Here is a 19,628-nt window from a genome sequence, read left to right as displayed (position 1 = left end):
AACCTGGAAACCTTTCTTAGATTACATTAAAGATTTACTTTCTTCTCCTGATGCTAGTGCTGATATGCTATATCAAAGTCTTAATGGCGTCTAATGGGAAGTCGGAAGATACATATTGAAGAGAGGAATGTTTGTTTGTTTAAAATTCGATTTTTTTTCTTTCTTTTTATTCATATTTTAATTTATTTATATGTTTCTTTACCTTTATATCAAGTACACCTTTTTATTATATTATATTATATTATATTATATTTAGGGCCACCGTAACTGGGGGGGAAGTTAGTTTGGAAGATACATATTGAAGAGAGGAATGTGTGTTTATTTATAATTTTTTTCATAATTTTTTTATCATTTAGATTTTTTATTAATAATTTATTTTATTTGTAGTTTTCTTCTTCCCTTTACATACATGGTATGTATTATTATATTATATTATATATTTGTTAATTATTTATTTTTTTTTAGTTATTTATTTTTATTTTCATTTTTATTTTCATTTTTTGGGTGGGAGGGATGAGGACTAAGACAATCTGTAAATTTTAACTTTTCATTGAATGTACCATTTTGTATTCCTCTTGTTAAACGGCTTTATCCTTTGATGAATATAGAAAGTTTAAAAGAAGCTTTATTTTATTTATTTTTTTTTTTTAAATGTTTGTTTTTTATGTAATGTTGGGCAAAAAAAAGTAAATAAATAAATAAATAAATAAAGCAAAATAAAATAAAATAAAATAAAAATTTTGTAGTATTTTGTCTAAAAAGAAATAAAACTTTATTTTGTGCTATGGTAAAGGAAAAAAGTGTTTGAATGAAAGTCCTTAGCATTATATTGCTCTTAATATAGTAATCCTAAATGGTAAATTTTGTCCTGCAATAAAAACCAATAAAAATCCACTAATACTGACCAGACCTGATTAAAATACTTTTTGTTTTAATCAATCAATCATCGGTTTTATATTTAAAAATAGGTAACACTTTATAATAAGGTTTCATTAGTTCATGTTAGTTAATGTATCAACTAAGATGAACAAACAATGAACAACATAGTTATTACAGTATTTGTTAATGTCAGTTAATAAAAATACATTTGTTCAATATTAGTTCAGGTTAATTTACAGAGCATTAACTAATGCTGACAAACACAACTTTTGATTTGAATAATGCATTAGTAAATATTGAAATTAACTAAGAATAATAAATGCTGTAGAAGTATTGTTCATTCTTAGGTCATGTTATCATGTTATCTAATAAACCTTCTTGTAAAGTGCAAAAAATATAGATATTTAAAAAGATAGATTTAAATCAAGCCATCTTCATAGAATCAAGCCAACTGTCTTCTTATATTGTTGCGGATAACTCCGACCATTTCTATATTTACACACGCACTGTGAGAAATCTGTGTGTTTGTGTGTTTTTGATAGCCAGGGACAGGAGTTCAAACTCTAGATGGGACACAGCTGTTGTGCATTTGAGCAAAACTCAGGGCATGCCCACGTTCTTCTCTTCTAACCAATCACAGTCAATGTTTACCCTCATGGAAACAATAATCACCAGTCTGTATCTGACAGTCGACTCATTCCTTCAATAATAAGCACTGGAAAATGACACATGTTTTACGTAATACTGGCTGTTACAAGCTTAAACTAAACTAGGTGAGTGGATTGTCTGGGAAAAGTCAGACATGTTAGGGGAAAACACAAAGAGCAATTAGAAACGGATGGATGGGTGAACAAAAAAGCTGGATTAATGAAAGGGAAAGATGAATGACTAGTCAGACCACTCATCTCTTTACCAAGCGGCTCTGCTTTCTGGCTGTGTTTGGTGGTTTTCTTGCAGATGTAGGGCAAGGCTGACTCACAGGACAGACTCTGCCAGGAACCCTGCGTGGAGTTAAACACCCCACACTGCTGGTTATCCTGCACCGGCTTGGAGGTCAGATCTGGACAGGAAGAAATGAACAAACAGTGAATAGGGTAGACAGACAGAACCAACTTTTAACATCGAAGTCAGATGTGATGAGAGTTATTAGATTCCTCAGGCCATCTCAAGCTAAAGATGTAACTGGGATGAATACATGTTTTCAGAAATATTAGTCAACCCAATTACTCATGGAATGTTCCCAAATGTGTGGAAATTAGCTGCTGTAATTCCTGTATTTAAAGGAGGTGATCTGCCTGCAACTACAGACCTATTATGACTTGGATGGTGATTTCCAAGGTAGCCAAAAAACTAAATGCAAAACTAACGATAAATCATTTAAATACCACCAGTGCTTATCCTTTACATCCACATCAGTTTGGTTTCTGTGCTAATCACTAAACAGATACAGCCAAGTGCTATTTTACGGAAAAAGTATTGGTAGAAAAGTTATTGTTGGATCGAAGAAGGGTTGTCAGTGCTTTAATGTCATTAATCACCATTAATCATGGAATTCTCTGATTTAAACTGAATACATTTTACTTTTTTGTAAACACCATTAAAGGAGAAGTTCACTTCCAGAACAAAAATTGAAAGATAATTTACTCACCCCCTTGATGTTCATGTCTTTCTTCTACAGTCGTAAAGAAATTATGGCAAACATTTCAGGATTTTTCTCCATATAGTAGACTTCAATGGTGTCTACGAGTTTGAACTTCCAAAATGCAGTTTGAATGCAGTTTCAAAGGGGTCTAAATGATCCCAGCCAAGGAAGAAGGGTCTTATCTAGTGAAACGATTGGTTATTTTCTTATAAAAATGACAGTTTGTATACATTTTAACCTCAAATGCTCGTCTTGTCTAGCTCTGCGTGAACTCTGTGTAGTCCGGTTAATGACAGTTAGGGTATGTCGAAAAACTCCCATCTCATTTTCTCATCCAACTTCAAAATCGTCTGCAGAAGTACCAACCCAGTGTTTACAAAGTGAATGCACAAGGAGGGTCAAACACCCTTTACAAAAAAATGGTAAAACCAAAAAAATATAGGATGATTTTGAAGTTGGAGGAGAAAATGAATTGGGAGTTTTTCGACATACCCTAACTGTCATGAACCGGAATACACAGAGTTCACGCAGAGCTAGACAAGATGAGCATTTGAGGTTAAAAAAGTACAGAAATTGTAAAAAAAAACAAAAAAAAAAACGTTTTGCTAGATACGACCCTTCTTGCTCGGCTGAGATTTGGAGCCTTTTGAAGCTGCATTTAAACTGCATTTTAAAAGTTCAAACTCACGGGCACCACTGAAGTCCACTATATGGAGAACATTCCTGAAATTTTTTCATAAAAAACTAATTTCTTTACAACCGAAAAAAGAAAGACATGAACATCTTGGATGACAAGGGAGTGAGTAAATTATCTGTAAATGTTTGTTCTGGAAGTGAACTTCTCCTTTAAATGGGTAGAAACATATTTAACACATCAGACTTAGTGTGAAGAATCATCAATCGGGTGTTATTTCCTTTTCAGTAGGTGTCCTGCTAGGTTCGATCTTGGGCCCACTTTTATGTTTTCTGTATGTAAATGATTTGTCAAATGTTTGTCTCAATTCCAGCTTCCAGATGTATGCTGATGACACAGTAGCATTTGTACATGTTAATAGTGCAGCTCAAACTGCTGATCAGCTAACAAACTCAATGATAAAGATCACAGAATGGCTAAAACATAATTGCTTACATTACAATTACGAAATGTATCAAAAACTGTATGTATGTATTTTAGTAAATCTAAACATTGTATTAAATATCTGAGTGTATACATAATTTAAAAGATAACAATCTTTTAAATCGCATGTCAAGAAGGTTTGATGTGGTTTGAAGAACATTCATTTTACATGGTAAATTCTGCTGCCGTCTTGTCTTTTCTGCTATGCTAGTTTGAGATTTTTATGCTATGTACATGAGGTTGTTTGTATGCTTACATTGTCCTTGTCTGTATATCAATATGTGTAAATGTGCACGAAGACTGACTCAAAAGAGAAGAAATTGTTAAAGGGGTCATCAGATGCAAAGTTCACTTTTTCAAGTTGTTTGAACATTAATGTGTGTTGGCAGTGTATGTACAAATCTTTAATGATAAAAATCCATGCAGTGGTTTTTATTTAATCTGTAAAAATAATATCCCCTTTTTCAAACTGAGCCATTCTCAGATGCCTGTCGCTGAGGCCGCTCCCACCATAGTTGATTGACATAAGCGTTTTACCTCAGATCAGCTGTAACAGTCCGACCTCAGTTGTTTCGATGCCGGAGCAGGGATGTAAGTTAGACAAGAATATCTCCGATTGAGGTGTTGTGTTGCTGGATGTAATAATGAACATAGTGATAGTGGTCGTCATTTACTCCCGACATCTGAGCCGCTAAAGATGCTGTGCATTACGTTTGTCTGTGAAGGGAATGTGCCTCCCAATCTACATAAATGCGTCTGTGTTCGTGCAAATCATTCATGATCCAGCTTCACCTACAGCAGAAGTGAGTATAAGGGTTTTTTATTGAATCTTTGCGATCGCCTTTCCTTATTACGTGGTATTTAGCAAGTTTAGTGGCTAAGCGCGGCTTAAGTAAACAGGCTCGTCACTCCACAGAGAGAAGAGAGGGGCGGGGCGAGCAGAGCTCATTAACATTTAAAGCAACCTTGACCAGAACAGGATGATTTTTGCAGAGCTCAATTTAGGTAAAAAGGGTGTTGTTTTACACTACCATTGAGAATTTTTAACCAAAGTATATTATAGACTTTTCATTAAGACCCTACAGAATCATATCAACTTGTGGAAATTGGGCATCCGATGACCCCTTTAAATAAAGTTGTTATTCTTGTTTTTGCACACAAAAATTATTCTCGTAGCTTCATAATATCATGGACTATTTTAACAATGTCCTTACTACCTTTCTGGCCCTTGAATGTGTCAGTTGCATTGAGGTTTATGCAAGGTCAGAAAGATTTTTGTAAAAATGTCTTAATTTGTGTTCCGAAGATGAACAAAGGTCTTACAGGTTTGGAAAAACATGGGGGTGAGTAATTAATGACAGAATTTTATTTTTTTACCCTTTTATATGTAAAACTGCCCATGAAGAACAACTCTTCAATAACATAAGCCAAACATACCTGCAGTATAACTGACAAGAGCCAAAGGAGAATCATCAGACCACTGCCATCCCCCCTGTTGACTGAGATGGTTTAATCCAATCCAGACCATCACACCCATATCTGAAAGTCTTCCTGGTGGAACACAATAACAACCGTGACACACCAGTGAAATACTTGAAAGCAGCCAGGTTATAAAACATTCACACAATATCTTTAATAAAAATCACTGGACTACATAAAAAATGCTTTTCAATATAATTTCAATATCACCAAAAATATCATTTGAGTGTGTGTTTACCTTTGATATAGCTCTGTTCACTGGACTGTGTGATGGACAGAAGACTCCCACCCTGTGCTTGACAGGAAGTAAGAGCTTGACTCCAGGTGAGGATGGAGTACAAGTTAAACTGATAACAAGCATTCAGCTCCGGATGGCTATCCCAGAATTCACTGCAGCCTGACACTGGAAAAAAACATGCATATACATGCTCTGTTTGGTTCCTTTAGTTACTTACTGCATACTCAATATACACTACTATTCAAAAGTTTAAATATATAGCATAAATAATCTTTTGAACGGTAGTAATGTATACAGAAAAGTAAAAATGAAAAATAAAAATGAATTAATATGTGGTTTTACCTGGACTGGGGCATAAGCCCCATTTCTCATCTTGATCATAGCGGTTCGTAGTGGCACACCAGAGGTGACGGTCCTCTCTGCCCTCAGAGGTACAATCCCAAAACCATTTATTGTTGTATTTGAAGGGTATGGAGCAGGTAATGCCATGGGAGTTTCCTTGTAGCGTGTGGATGTCTATCAACACCAAGAAAACAACAGTTGTAGAACAAATAGAAGCTGTATGACTGCAGCCACATCAAAAAAACCTCATCAAACAATCCACTGAATGCACTCGTTTAAAGTAGTCAACCAAAATGGGACTTCAGTCATCAATACAGATATCTAGAGAGCAGGTTATAAAATAGCCAATCAGAATCCACCTGATTTTAAAGCGACAGGCACGCTTATAATAAACAGAATGTTATCACTTATTAGTGTGGACAGTAATATCGTCATCATTATATTAATCTTTAGAGTTGCTGTTCTTAGTATGACCAGGATTTTAAATTAGATATTTAATTTTGCTTTATTGCTGATTCTAGTTTTAAAAAATGTGTCTAAAGACATCTTGCCTTCATATGGGTAAGCGCACGGCCCTTCCCCGGCCGCGCCGTAAACCCTCCACTGCTGCACTGATGTGGTCCACCTCACCACCACCACTTTGGAGTTCACCACTGCTAGCTTATTAACCATCACACTGTACAACATGCTGCCCCCACAGCGCCACCACATGGTTGGGAGGGAAACATCACACTCAAAGACGCCCACGTCAGGTTGACCCATCTTGGTTGCGTTGATCCCTAGACAACGATTGGTGCCCAAATTGTAAAGACGGTGCCGGGACACCCATTTCCAAAGCAGGGCGGCAGACGGGGGCTCACAGCTGGTCAGAGATAGACCGGACGAGTCCGCTGAGAGGCAAAGCTTCAGCGATATACTCTCCAACTGAAAAACACCTTTACCTGAGACACACAAACACAGATGGACAACAACGTTATACATGGCAGTTTTTGAATTGGTCATACTTTCTTGTCGTACCAAATACACTTGGGAGATGTGAGGCCCAAGGGCTTTTTTTGACCAGTGGGAAAAGCCTTTCTTTAAGGGGTATTATATAGCCATTTACATGCAAAGCCATGTTAGATTATAAAGGCAGGTGATATTGGAGATTCAAAGGCATTCAGAAGCACTGAGGTATCAGACAGGTCTGATTATGCAGCGAACAGATAGAAAGATAGAGCTGCTATCTCCAGTTTCACCTCCACAAAATGGGGCTTAATATTTCAGAGTTCTCAGAGCCGACAGGGCTGAGGGTCTTTTGTGGGCGTTGACACGAAAGAGTAATTGAAGATACAGGCCAAAGACAAAGATATTCTCAAACAGTCGAGCACACACACAGAGTATTCTCAAACTTCAAAGGGAAGTCGCGCATTATCCTCGCCATATGGAATATGCTTGAAAGTATAGGATTTTCTTGTCTGGTAGTGATCATTACGTCCTCTTAAAATGAAGAAGATTACATTGTTGTATCATTTAGGGCTGTCACTAATTAATATTTAGGTAATCGAGTAATCTAGGGCTGTCGTGATTCGTCGACTATTCCATTTCTAAAAATCCTCGATTTCATTTTGCCCGTGTCAGCAAAACACCGGAAGTGGCATTTTTCACAGAATCGTTGAAACGTATTATTACACACATAATTAAGCATAATTGTAATTTCACAAACGCTATTCAGTTAAATAAATACGTTTACTTTATGTGCTTTATTTAAATACGTGTAGGTTACATATGTGCGTCAGGGGTACGTAATGACGTAATTCGCTGATTAACCTCCATAGTACGATGAATTGTTGTGGAAATAAACTAGCTAGTCACGACTGTTTCCCGAACACGGTTGCATCTCCGTCGTTTGAACAACATTAGTTCAACAATGTAGGGCCTTTGTTAATGACGTCACCAAATAATAATTTACGCTATTCAACTTATTAGATACACTCCTAAACAAAATCTTAAGACCAGGGGAAACATTACAAGTATTCACATTTTGTGCTGGTGGATCGTAACCAGGTTGTAAGTACTACTTCAAAATGGCAAAAGAAGAAACAGGAGCAAGAGCCAAAAAATAGAAAGTAGGCAATTCATAGAAAACTGAAGAAAACTCAAACAGGCTGTTCATCAGCTGATCAAAAGTTTAAGACCATCGCCCAAAAAAAAAAACACAACAGAGCTAAAAGTGTCACCACTTAAAAAAGTGTCACTACTTAAAGCATTCATTTTGGTATGCTTGATGCGACTGTTTCCAGGAGGCTGATGGGAATGTGTGACCATGTGGTGAAGATGGCTTCACGAAGGGCATCCACAGTCTGGAACTGACGTATTTTTTTGTAAACGTCCCTTGCCATCCATCCCAAAACATTCTCAATGCAATTTAGATCAGGGGAACACATAGAAAGGTCCAAAAGAGCGACGTTATTCACCTTCGTCAGGTGGGCGTCGTGAACTGCAGCGTTGTCCTGTTGAAAGACTCAGTCATTACCGCACAGACGAGGGCCCTCAGTCAAGAGGGATGCCCACTGCAACATGTCTACAAAGCCAGCGGCCGTTTGACGCCCCTACACAACCTGAAGCTTCATTTTCCCATTGAAGGAAAAAGCACCCCAGATTATGATGGAGCCTCCTCCACTGTGCCACGTAGAAAAAATCTCTAGTGGGATCTCCATGTCATGCCAGTAACATTAGAAGCCATCAGGACCATCCAGGTTACATTTTTTCTTGTCAGAGAATAAAACTTTCATCCATCTTTGCAAATTCCAAATGGGCAAGTTTGTGGCGTGGGAGGAGATGTGGCCTTTGAAGACGTTTTTTGTTCTTGAAGCCCTTCTCTTGCAGATGCTGTCTTGTGGTTTTTGGGCTGCAGTCAGCATCAGTAAGGGCCTCAATTTGGGTCGAGGATTGGTCTGTGTCTTCACAGACAGCCCGTTGGATCCTCAGGCTCCATACAGGTGATTTTTCTTTGGGGTCTACCACTTGACTTTTTTGTCCCATAACTCTCAGGATCTTTTGAGAAATGTGAAATGGCTGTCTTATTGTGTCCAATCTCGGCAGCGATGGCGCGTTGTGCGAGGCTTGTGCGTGCAGCTCAACAATCCTGCCACGTTCAAAGACAGAAAGCCTTTTTGCCTGTGCCATCAGGAGATCATGACAGTGTGACTGCCTGAAGAACAATGACATCCAAGCCATATTTTCGGCAGATTTTAACTTTTTAAGGCTATGGTCTTAAACTTAATCTTAAGTTTTCTATGAATTGCCTACTCTCTATTTTTTGGCTCCTGCTCCAGTTTCTTCTTTTGCCATTTTGAAGTAGTACTTACAACCTGGTTACGATCCACCAGGACAAAATGCGAATACTTGTAATGTTTCCCCTGGTCCTAAGATTTTGTTCAGGAGTGTATGTCTAAAGTGCAGCTATGTTAAACATGGCACCTGATGACTAATTTACTATTTTTTCAGGTCATTTCTTTTTTTTTGATGTTTGATTCATCGCGGGTTACCTCTTACGTCATACTCCGGGGTTCCCGTAGGCATTTATGTGCATGCACACTATTCAAAAACGTCGTTTGCAGAGGAAGCTTAAAAATACATCGATTAAAATGCATTTATATTTAGATGGAGTGAAAGATATAGATTGTACTGCATGTTAGCGTGCTTATTGTGCCCAAGAGCATAATTTATGGAGTCCGTCTTACTAACAAGGAACTATGCCACAGGTCGAGAGCTGTATTTCCAACCACGTAAGTTTGTGACGCTGTTTGCGAATGTTCGTTTGATCTATGGTTTAGCTCTATTATTCTAATATATTATGTATTTAACAGTTTTGTTCAATAAAACCATATGATTTCTTGCTTTTGGTACTTTATTTAAAATAATTATTATTGCCTCTCTGCTATTATATATGTGTGTTTAAGTCATTTTAAAAGCTACCATTCACTTACATCTATTTTGATTAACAAATTTTTTTTATAATTATAGGACCCTATGAAATCTGTTTTATTTCCAAATTCAGTTTTTTTTTCATTTTATTTTTTTCTGTACTCTGTTTTAATGGTTAAATTAAATGTTATTAATCAAAAAGCCTGTCTAATTGGGTTTTACACTTTATTTGTACCATATTCTGTGTTTTCCATTATTTTTCTGGATTCCATTTTAATGGTTCCATTAAATTGTAATAATCAAAAGTGGCTCCAATTAATTAATTATTTAATTAATATTTAATATAATTAAAAAATATATTTTATTTCTTTTTTTTTTTTCCAGAAATACTGTGTATTTACATTTTTCTCCTAAATAAATTTGTTTTTTGATTTTTTTTTTTTTTTTTGTGGGAAATTAATCATTTAGCTTAATCGATTAATCAATAAATTAGTTGATAGATTAATCTATATAAAAATAGTCATTAGTGGCAGCCCTAGAGTAATTGGTTGATTAATCTCATGATTAATTAAGTAATTTGACTATTTATTTATTTATTTTTTGCAGTAATAAAAATAGACCTCAATAATGCAATATTTAGCCACTGGAATGCAAATTTTATCCTGGATGTTGATGTATTCTCCTGTGTTTGCATAGGTTTTTAAAAGAATTACCTTATTAAATTGTTCCCGATGAACGTTATAATAAAGCCAAACTCACAGCGATATGCGAGTACTAAAATTGAATCAATTGTGACAGCTCTAGTGTTATTTATAAATGTTTTTTGTTCGTACAATAAAAATTAGTAGGGTCCAGCGTTGTTTAAAACCCCACTCTCTTTCACTGTATGAACAAAAACAGTGCAAACACTCTTTAAAATATCTTCTTTTGAGTTCAAGTCCCTTGGAGTTTCATTTTTGAGTGAAAGTGTCCTACCTGCATTCCTCCAACTTCTTGAATGTGTTCCATGACCTTAAATATCTCAGTGACAGATTAATTATTTGCTATGTGAGATCATAAAACTCTCTGGAACTTCAAAACCCAAATGGGCCATGTAGAGCATGTTGTTACAGGTCTGAGCGGCGGTGTAGGTGTGTGTTTATGTATGTGCTGACCTCAGCTGACCCTGTTTATAACCAGCCGGGTGACTCACAATGCTTGTTCCCAAGTAACACACATAATGATAAATGCACACCTGGAATGCAATGCTAGTCGCATTGGATTAAAGAATCTGCCAAATGCATGAATGTAAATGTAAATGCACTGGGACTGTAACGAATCAGGCCGTTGGATGAACTGCAGAAACCCACTGTGTCCGTCAGTGGGGGTCGTACTTGTGACATTCCGTTTATTAGAGAAGAAGTCATGCAGTATACTGTATGGCTTGAAGGGAAAACATGGCAAATTGTGGAATCTAACCTCTGGATCAATCTGTCCATCAATAGTGATAGATAGTTGAACTGTGTTATATGCAAAAGGTTGTAAATTTACTCATTTATTTTTCATTTTTGTTACAAAAAATATAAATAAAAATATAAATAAATGTAATATAAATACTAAAACCACACTATATTTTACCAAGATGACCTATATAATGAAGGTAGATGTTAACTGAAAGGTCGAACTGTGTTATTTACAAATAGTTACACAACCAGTCAAAAGTTTTTGAACAGTAAGATTTTTAATGTTTTTAAAGAAGTCTCTTCTGCTCACCAAGCCTGCATTTATTTGATCTAAAGTACAGCAAAACAGTAGTTTTTAAATATTTTTACTATTTAAAATAACTGTATTCTATATAAATATATTTTAAATGTAATTTATTCCTGTGGTTTCAAAGTTGAATTTTTAGCACGATTACTCCACTTATGATCCTTCAGAAATCATTCTAATTCTGATTTGCTGCTCAAAAACATTTATTATTATTATGTTGAAAACACCACTGATGAATAGAAAGTTCAGAAGAACAGCGTTTATCTGAAATAGAAATTTTTTGAAACAAATGTCTTTATCAATACTTTTGATCAATTTAAAGCATCCTTTAAAACTCAACGGTTTTAATTATTGATGATAACAATAATAATTTAAAAAAATGTTTCTTGAACAGCAAGTCAGCATATTAGAATGATTCCTGAAGGATCATGTGACACTGAAAACTGGAGTGATGACGCTATAAATTTAGCTCTGATCGCAGAAATAAATTATATTTTAAAATATAATCAAATAGAAAGCAGTTATTTAAAATAGTAAAAATATTTCAAAATTTTACTGGGTTTGCTGTACTTCGGATCAAATAAATGCAGGCTTGGTGAGCAGAACAGACTTCTTTAAAAACATTAAAAATCTTACTGTTCAAAAACGTTTGACTGGTAGTGTATGACTAGTAGGGAAAGTTGTCACATAATTAATATATCACTAAAAATCTGGTGGCCAAATCAATAATTTGATATCTCAGTCATTGTCATGAATGTTTAACCATTTACATTTAGTCAAATTTCATTGTGACAAACATACTCTGGGTCATGCTGTCCCAAAGGTCAACTTTTTTGTGTTTTTACTTCTTGTAACTTCCTTGTAAATATTCTTTAGTTCAATGTGTACTGTTTACAGTTTTGTCTGAACTGTCTCTGTTGTGTGTCATGTGATGAGCACCCGCCTATCGATTTTTGTTTGTGTGCACTAAACGTTCACCAAGACAAGGGCAGCAGTTGTGTAAGTCTTTAAAACACATTAGTAAATGTGTTTAGCTTACTCTCCCTTGTGTGACTGAAATAATAGTCTGTGCAGGGTGATCTCAGACGAGCAATGACACACCACGGCCAGTCTTTCACAGAGAAGAGCTAGACTGTGCGCTCTACATACTAATGTAATCTGCAGACCGCAGCACACTTCATCTACACGACAAACTCTCCCACACGCTTCTGCCACAGAGGAAAGTATCGTTTCATACAGACAAGTTATGTCGCGCAGGCCGATGGCACTTACTGTACAGTTCGAGAAGTTGAGTTTTGTTCCAAACTTCAGTTTTGTCCGACACTTCCGCCGCAGCACAAGCTAAACTGCTGACATAAAACAGCATATAAAGAGCATAAAGCGCTTCATGGAGGCGAATACGAAGCGTTCCAGTGTATCCTCGCATTTCTTCTGGAGATGAGCGCGCTGCATAGACCGCTGCCTGTTTTTCTCCACACTTTCCGCAAGTTTTGCGATTCTCTACGTCACTGGTCTCTCTATAGGGCAGTAAAAGGCAAAATATTCCTCTCCTCTTACAGCCCGTCTGCTCCGAACGCGACGCGACCAAATTCGAACGCTTGCAGTGGGATGCGTTCTAGATGCGTTCTCGCGTCGCTTGCGTGCAAGTAGCCAAAACATAGCAATGATTTCATTAAATGCTTCATTTAATATGTAGTTTTTAACTGTTTTAAAAAAATATTATCTGATTTATATTTCACGAAATAGCGTCATATATGCCTTTACACAGAAATTACACTCGCAGAAATATGAAATTAATGTTTTAAATAATAAATTATCAACACTTTACATCACACAACAGCCTTAACTTGACTATGTAAAGATGCATTTAGAGAAAAATAACTTGAGACTCAACATCGTTTATGGAAAACCATCAAATATATTACAAAACAGAAGTAGACAGACTTTTTTAGATTTGATCCAGCAAAAACATAACCATAACTAATTACAAAAGGCTCAGCCTTAACTAAATCACAAACATTTGTCACAGATACCTACAGAAAAACATTGCTGTAACAACCACAAGAAACAGTAAACGTAAAACAAGATGATCCAGTGTTGCCCAGATTTAACAGTACTTTTAGCACTTTTAGCAGCACAACACATTAAAATTATTTAGTTTTTCAAATAAATTGACTGCTAGTAACCAGCCCCCGGTTTACAAGCACACAATTACACACACGCACACACAGTGTTCACTTGTACAGTACAAGAAAATAAAATAATAAAAAGAAAAACAGTAATCGCTCCTGGTAAATAGAAGCCTACATTCTGTGTTTCAATACACCGAGTTGGTCAGTAGCCCTAAGAAATATCACTTTTCTGCTGCCCTGTGCTTTTGTAGGTCACATTTTTAAAGGTTGACGTCGAGCTTTTGAAAAGAGGATTTGTGCCCTGGGGATAAAAGATCAACAAAAACACAATTATTTTAAATAAATTGGGGCTTTAACACATTCAAATGAATAGGGAATTCAGTGTAATGCTCTTTCGCTATCATACCGACTGCCATTTCGCTTTCGCCTTCTCTGCCTCAAACTTGGCAACTTCTTTCCGGTCATGGACAGAAACTAGAAACTTCCAGATCACAAGGAGCGTAATGCCAATGATGAGGACAGACATGCACACGCCCAGAGCAATCAAGGGTGCGTTTGGCGGCTCATGGCAATCTGTAGGATAATTATGCACAAATAGTTAAAAAAAATAATAAAGCATAACTTTATTCTAATGTATAATGCCACAAAGTAGAAGTAGAAGAAACTCTATATGTTTGTGTATAAAAAAACTCTTACCATAAACCTTGGGATTGTAAATGATGCTGCCGTAATCACTGTCCACCAAGCTGAAAGACAGTAGACAGTTGTCCTCACTCTGTAAGGTGCACAATGCTGCCCGACTCTCCTCAAAATCTGACAATAAAAATATGTTTACATTATGCATTTAGAAGATGCTTTGGTCACAGTTCCTCAAAATGTATTATTCATCATTGTAATATTCACCAATTCCCATAAATATATTCCATTTTATATATACAGTCTTTATAGCGCATTCCTTTGTCCCTCTTGTGTCTTTAGCAAAGACAGTGTTTTGTGTCTTTTAATTGTCTCCCGGTTAGAGTGTATTGAGCCAGCCACCACAGAACCAGCTGCCTTGTGATCTCAGGGTTCATATAATAGGCTGGTCTTGTATAGACACTCAAGGGTTTGAAACCCAGTGGGCTCCAACAATAGGCTCTCCACACAACAAGCTAAGTAGCATGTCTCCCTTTGTGAAGTGTCAAGAGGGCCGATCTAAAGTTGTCTGCTTTGAGTGTGCGTGTATGAGTACATTATGACAGATTTGGAGGTTTTGGAAGAAATACGTATGGAAGTATATATATGGCATGCTGATTTAACATTTAATCTTCAAAATGTATTAGTATCAATTTACATGCTACTAGTACTTTTTTGTTGGCTACTTATTCTTTAAGTACTAGTGCTTATGTTTAGGTACTAGTAACACTTTAAGGATACTACTATATTCGGTAACACTTTAGTATAGGGAACAATTCTCACTATTAACTAGTTACTGATTAGCATGCCTATTATTAACATATTGGCTGTTTATTAGTACTACTAAAGCACATATTCTGCATGACCATATTCGACATCCCTAATCCTACCCATTACCTGAACTTAACAACTACCTTACTAATTATTAATAAGCAGCAAATTAGGAGTTTATTGAGGCAAAAGCTATAGTTAATGGTTTCTTAATAGCAAGACCTTAAAATAAAGTGTGACCGTATATTCAGTAGATACTAGTACTAATTTAAATAGTGACTAGTAAGTATTCCGCTGTTACAAGTAACACATTTCAAAATTTTACTTGGTGTGACGCTAATATTTATTAGACGCTAGTACCTTTTGTTACTAGTTGTTACTAGTAACAAATCTTATTATACTAGCCATAACTGTTTTTTTATAATTTTATGTTATGACTAGTCAGAATGGCCAATGTAGTACTTACAACTAGCATTTAAACTAGTACTAGCACATACTAGTATTTATTTATTATGTACAAGTATCTAGTAATAAGTACTAATATGTAGTGATAAAGTACTAGTATCTAATAATTGGTACTAGTATCTAAAAATGAATATTTATGTAAAAATATGTACTTGTCACAACTGTAACACATACTAGTCAGAAGTGAATTGCTGATTTCTGAATGACAGATCCCTATAGAAATCAACTTCAAAAATTTGAGTAGTTAGTATTATCTAAAGAATAACTAGTAGCTCACAAATAAGTATGAATACTTAACTGAATAGATACCAGTAGCTAAAAAGTACCATTGTTAGTTATATTTACTAGTAATAAGTATTAGTATCTAAAAAATTACTAGTATTAGAGTAGTACTCTAAAAACAACTACTAGTTTATTAAAAAGGTATTCTAGTTACAATTGCAGTACACACTAGTCAGAACTGAATAGTTGATATCTGAATGACAGATCCCCACAGAAGCCAACTGCAACATTTTTAAGTTGGTACTATCTAAAGAACAATAACTAGTAGCCTACAAATAAGTACAAGTACTTAACAGAACAGATACTAGTAGCAAAAAAGTATTTCACATTTTTACCATTGACTTCTACGGGGATCTGTCGTTCAGATATCCACTATTCAGTTCTGACTAGTATGCGTTCCAACAGAGACACTTAATTTTTTAAAATAGTACTAGTAAGTAGTCATTAGATTCTAGTACTTATTTATTAAATCCTATTACTTTTCATTAGATATTGGTACCTATTTAATAGATACTAGAAGTTATTCATTAAGTACTAGTACTTATTTGTTACACACTAGTATCTTATGTAATTGTTACTAGTAACAAAAAAATAACCAACATCTAATCAATAAATAATAGTAGCATGTACTTATTTATTAGACACTACTATCTTAAAGTTAAAAATCTTACTAGTAAAAAAATGCTAGTAACATCTGGAATAAGCACTAGTATTTAAAAATAAGTAATAGGTACTAGTATCTAAAAATAAACACTAATACATAACTACTACATATGGTCAGAACGGCCACTGTAGAGTTAAAATATTACTAGTAAAAAAATACTAGTAACATTTGGAATAAGTACTAGTAACTAAAAAATAAGTACTAATGCCTAAAGAATACGTACTAGTATCTAATAAATAAGAAATAACCTCTAATGAATAAAAGAGTAGCATGTATTAAATAAATACTAGTATCTGTTGTCAATGTCTAATGTCAAAAATGATAGGTAACTAATAACGACAGAATAGTTCTAGTCACTACTGAAATAAGTACTAGTATATAATAAGAAGTACTATTATCTATTTCATAGGTACTAATATCTAAAGAATAATAACTAGTAGCCCACAAATAAGTACTAGTACCTAATGGAATACATTATAGTAACTAAAAATAAGTACTACATGAAAAGAAATATTAGTACGTTTTATACATTAAATGTTAAAACAGCTTGCCATAGAAAGTATCAAAATTGTCTAATATATACAGGTTTAGAATGACATGAGGTAAGTAAATAATGGCAAAAAGTTAATTTTTAGCTATGTTGTTTCTTTAAAAAAGGCGTAAATTAAATATAAAATTTTTGTCAAATAAACAAGTACCCCACTGACCATGTGACCACTGATAAACGGACACTGCGGAGAACAAAACAATGGATTCTGACCTGTGGAATTGCTGACAGTGGCATGTAGGGAGTTGCACTTTACAGCACACTCGTCCGATGGGTCTTTAGCTTTGAGGTAACACTCCACACAAGGCCTGCGGGACACATAAAGACAACACAAAAAAACCTGTCAGCCCCACAGAGAGTTCGTCTCAAGAGGAAGCTTCGTTTTGTGCTCTTTGTGAGTGCTTTTCCCAGAGCTGATCTCTCTCATTTTCAGTCTCATTCTCTCTGTATTGCCCTATCACGGAGTCAAATGACCCGCAGGGTGACAGGACCTTTAGTGGGAAGGAAATGCAATACTGCAGAGCTGCCACATGCCTTTTGGTGCTCATATATGCCCTCTGGAAATGAGTAGACAAGAGGAAAACTGACCACACACGCATGAACACAAGAGTCATGAATAAAATACAGAGAAAGGTAGGGAGGTGAAGACATGGGGTGCAAGAAAAGAACCAAAATGTCAAAAGAAAAAGGAAAATGCTGAAAATTTTATTTTCTTAATTCAAACTAGATTGTAGCCAAAATGCCTGTTCATTATGAAAGTTAGTTTCAGTCACAGATGCACATGCATGTCTTTACCTGGGTAAGCTGCAGATATCTCCACAGGTCGGGCATCTTTGGCAACGCTCTCCTGAGGCTCCGGGAACGGTGCACTCGCACTTCCCACACACGCACTTGCCCCGTCCGCTGCAGACTGAACCATCCGGAGCCACGCATGAGCGGTTGCTGGTGCTGCAGTTACAGAACTCTCCCATCCAACCTCTGTGACACACACACTCACCACAGTCACAGTCTCCGTGTCCTAGGAAATTAATATTTTAATTCAGCAAGGAACCATTAAATTGACCAAAAGTGACAGTAAAGACATTTATAATATTACAAAAATTTTCTGTTTTGAATAAATGCATTTTTTTTTTACTTTCTACTCAAAGAATACTGAAACAAAATAGATAGTTTAGATAGAAATGTAGATAGTTTCCACAAATAATAAAAAAATTATAATAATAAAAAATGTTTTTTTAAGAACCAAATCAGCATATTAGAATGATTTCTAAAGGATCATGTGACACTGAAGACTAGAGTAATGATGCTGAAAATTCAGCTTTGCATCACAGGAATAAATTACATTTTAAAACCTATTATAATTTTAAATGGTTATTTTAAACTGTAATAATATGTCAGTTTAAAAACTAAATTATAATAAAAACAAAACAAAGCCAATAAACTAAACAAAAATTAAACAAAATAAAAACAAAAAAATAATAATAAATTGATCAAAAGTGACAGTAAAGATATTTATAACACAAAATATTTTTACTTTCTACCCATCAAAGATTCCTCAAAAATATTTATCACAGTTTCCACAAAAATATCAAAATGATTAATAATAAGAAATGTTTCTTGAGAATTATTTGTGAAAGATGATGTGACACTGTATACTGGAGTAATGATGCTGAAAATTCAGCTTTGCATCACAGAAATAAATTACATTTTAAAACATATTAAAATAGAAAACAGTTATTTTAAGTTGTAATAATATTTAATTATATTACCGTTTTTACTGTATTTATGATCAAATAATTGCAGCCTTGGTGCGCATGAGGCATTAAAATAAAAAATAAATAACTGAATGAATAAATAAATAAACAAAATTAAACATTAATTATTAATAATAAATCAGTTTTGTCAGTTCATAACTTTGTTATTAATTACTATTAACTCATCAAAATAATAGAATAAGCAATTACCAATATTTGCTGAAAACAGCATTTACCTTAATTTTATTAGCATATTTAACATTGCACACTTAAGGTAGATAAAAGCTTCAAACTTAACCAAACTTTACCAAAGGTAAAAAAAAAAAAAAATCTTTATTACGTATTTACTTATTACATTATTTTTTAATCTCTTTTTTAAAATATTCATTACACTTAATAATTGTGATAACTGACAGCCCTAAAATAAATATAAAAACCTTGGTCATACTTTAATTTGGGAACCTATTCTCACTCTTACCTAACTATTAACTACAACTTTTGCTTCAATAAACTACTAATTTGCTGTTTATTAATACAATATTTTAACAATGTCCTTACTACCTTTTTGGACCTTGAACATGGCAGTTGCGTTGCTGTCTATGCAGGGTCAGAAAACTTAGGTTTAAAAAAAACAAAAAAAAAAACACAAAGGTCTCTCTTAAAGGTTTGGAACGACATGAGAAATTAACAGAATTTTCATTTTTGGGTGAACTATCCCTTTACATTTACGTATAGGGTGGGATTAATAGATATAAAATATGGTAATGCAGAATAATGCATTAATATGTGCTTTATAATTAATAAACAGTGAATATGCTAGTAATATGCAAGCAAATAAGCAACTAGTTCACAGTGAGAAAGTGTTACCAAAACCCCACACAGCACACTTGTATTTACATGTAAATATATATAAACATGGGACGTTAAACCCTTCCGTCCATGTCCTCCTGAGTACAGCAACTGTTTTGGCAATTATCAGCATG

The 19,628-nt window shown here is 34.8% G+C and overlaps 2 protein-coding genes across 5 annotated transcripts in view; both read right to left on the bottom strand.

The window, feature by feature from the left end:
- pla2r1 (phospholipase A2 receptor 1) overlaps positions 1 to 12,945 on the bottom strand; it is a 37,582-nt gene extending 24,637 nt beyond the window's left edge. Inside the window, exons 1-6 of the mRNA XM_051122819.1 lie at positions 12,628 to 12,945; positions 6,249 to 6,638; positions 5,698 to 5,871; positions 5,356 to 5,520; positions 5,076 to 5,189; positions 1,793 to 1,939 (exon numbers count right to left, since the gene is read on the bottom strand). Of these exons, the coding sequence (XP_050978776.1) occupies positions 1,793 to 1,939; positions 5,076 to 5,189; positions 5,356 to 5,520; positions 5,698 to 5,871; positions 6,249 to 6,638; positions 12,628 to 12,781 (1,144 nt within the window). The 5' untranslated portion in view covers positions 12,782 to 12,945. The remainder of the gene's footprint in view (positions 1 to 1,792; positions 1,940 to 5,075; positions 5,190 to 5,355; positions 5,521 to 5,697; positions 5,872 to 6,248; positions 6,639 to 12,627) is intronic.
- A 288-nt stretch (positions 12,946 to 13,233) lies between these two features.
- The window catches only part of itgb6 (integrin, beta 6), a 28,745-nt gene continuing 22,350 nt past the window's right edge, over positions 13,234 to 19,628 (bottom strand). For all 4 annotated transcript variants that reach the window (XM_051123446.1, XM_051123444.1, XM_051123445.1 and 1 more), the window contains 5 exons: positions 17,687 to 17,909; positions 17,105 to 17,199; positions 14,184 to 14,300; positions 13,894 to 14,060; positions 13,234 to 13,788 (listed from right to left, as the gene is read on the bottom strand). In XM_051123446.1, coding sequence (XP_050979403.1) covers positions 13,699 to 13,788; positions 13,894 to 14,060; positions 14,184 to 14,300; positions 17,105 to 17,199; positions 17,687 to 17,909 — 692 coding nt within the window. In that variant the 3' untranslated portion in view covers positions 13,234 to 13,698. The remainder of the gene's footprint in view (positions 13,789 to 13,893; positions 14,061 to 14,183; positions 14,301 to 17,104; positions 17,200 to 17,686; positions 17,910 to 19,628) is intronic.

Source organism: Labeo rohita, chromosome 11 (genome assembly GCF_022985175.1).
Source record: "Labeo rohita strain BAU-BD-2019 chromosome 11, IGBB_LRoh.1.0, whole genome shotgun sequence".
Classification (NCBI taxonomy): domain Eukaryota; kingdom Metazoa; phylum Chordata; class Actinopteri; order Cypriniformes; family Cyprinidae; genus Labeo; species Labeo rohita.
This window is presented reverse-complemented; position numbering and strand designations above follow the sequence as displayed.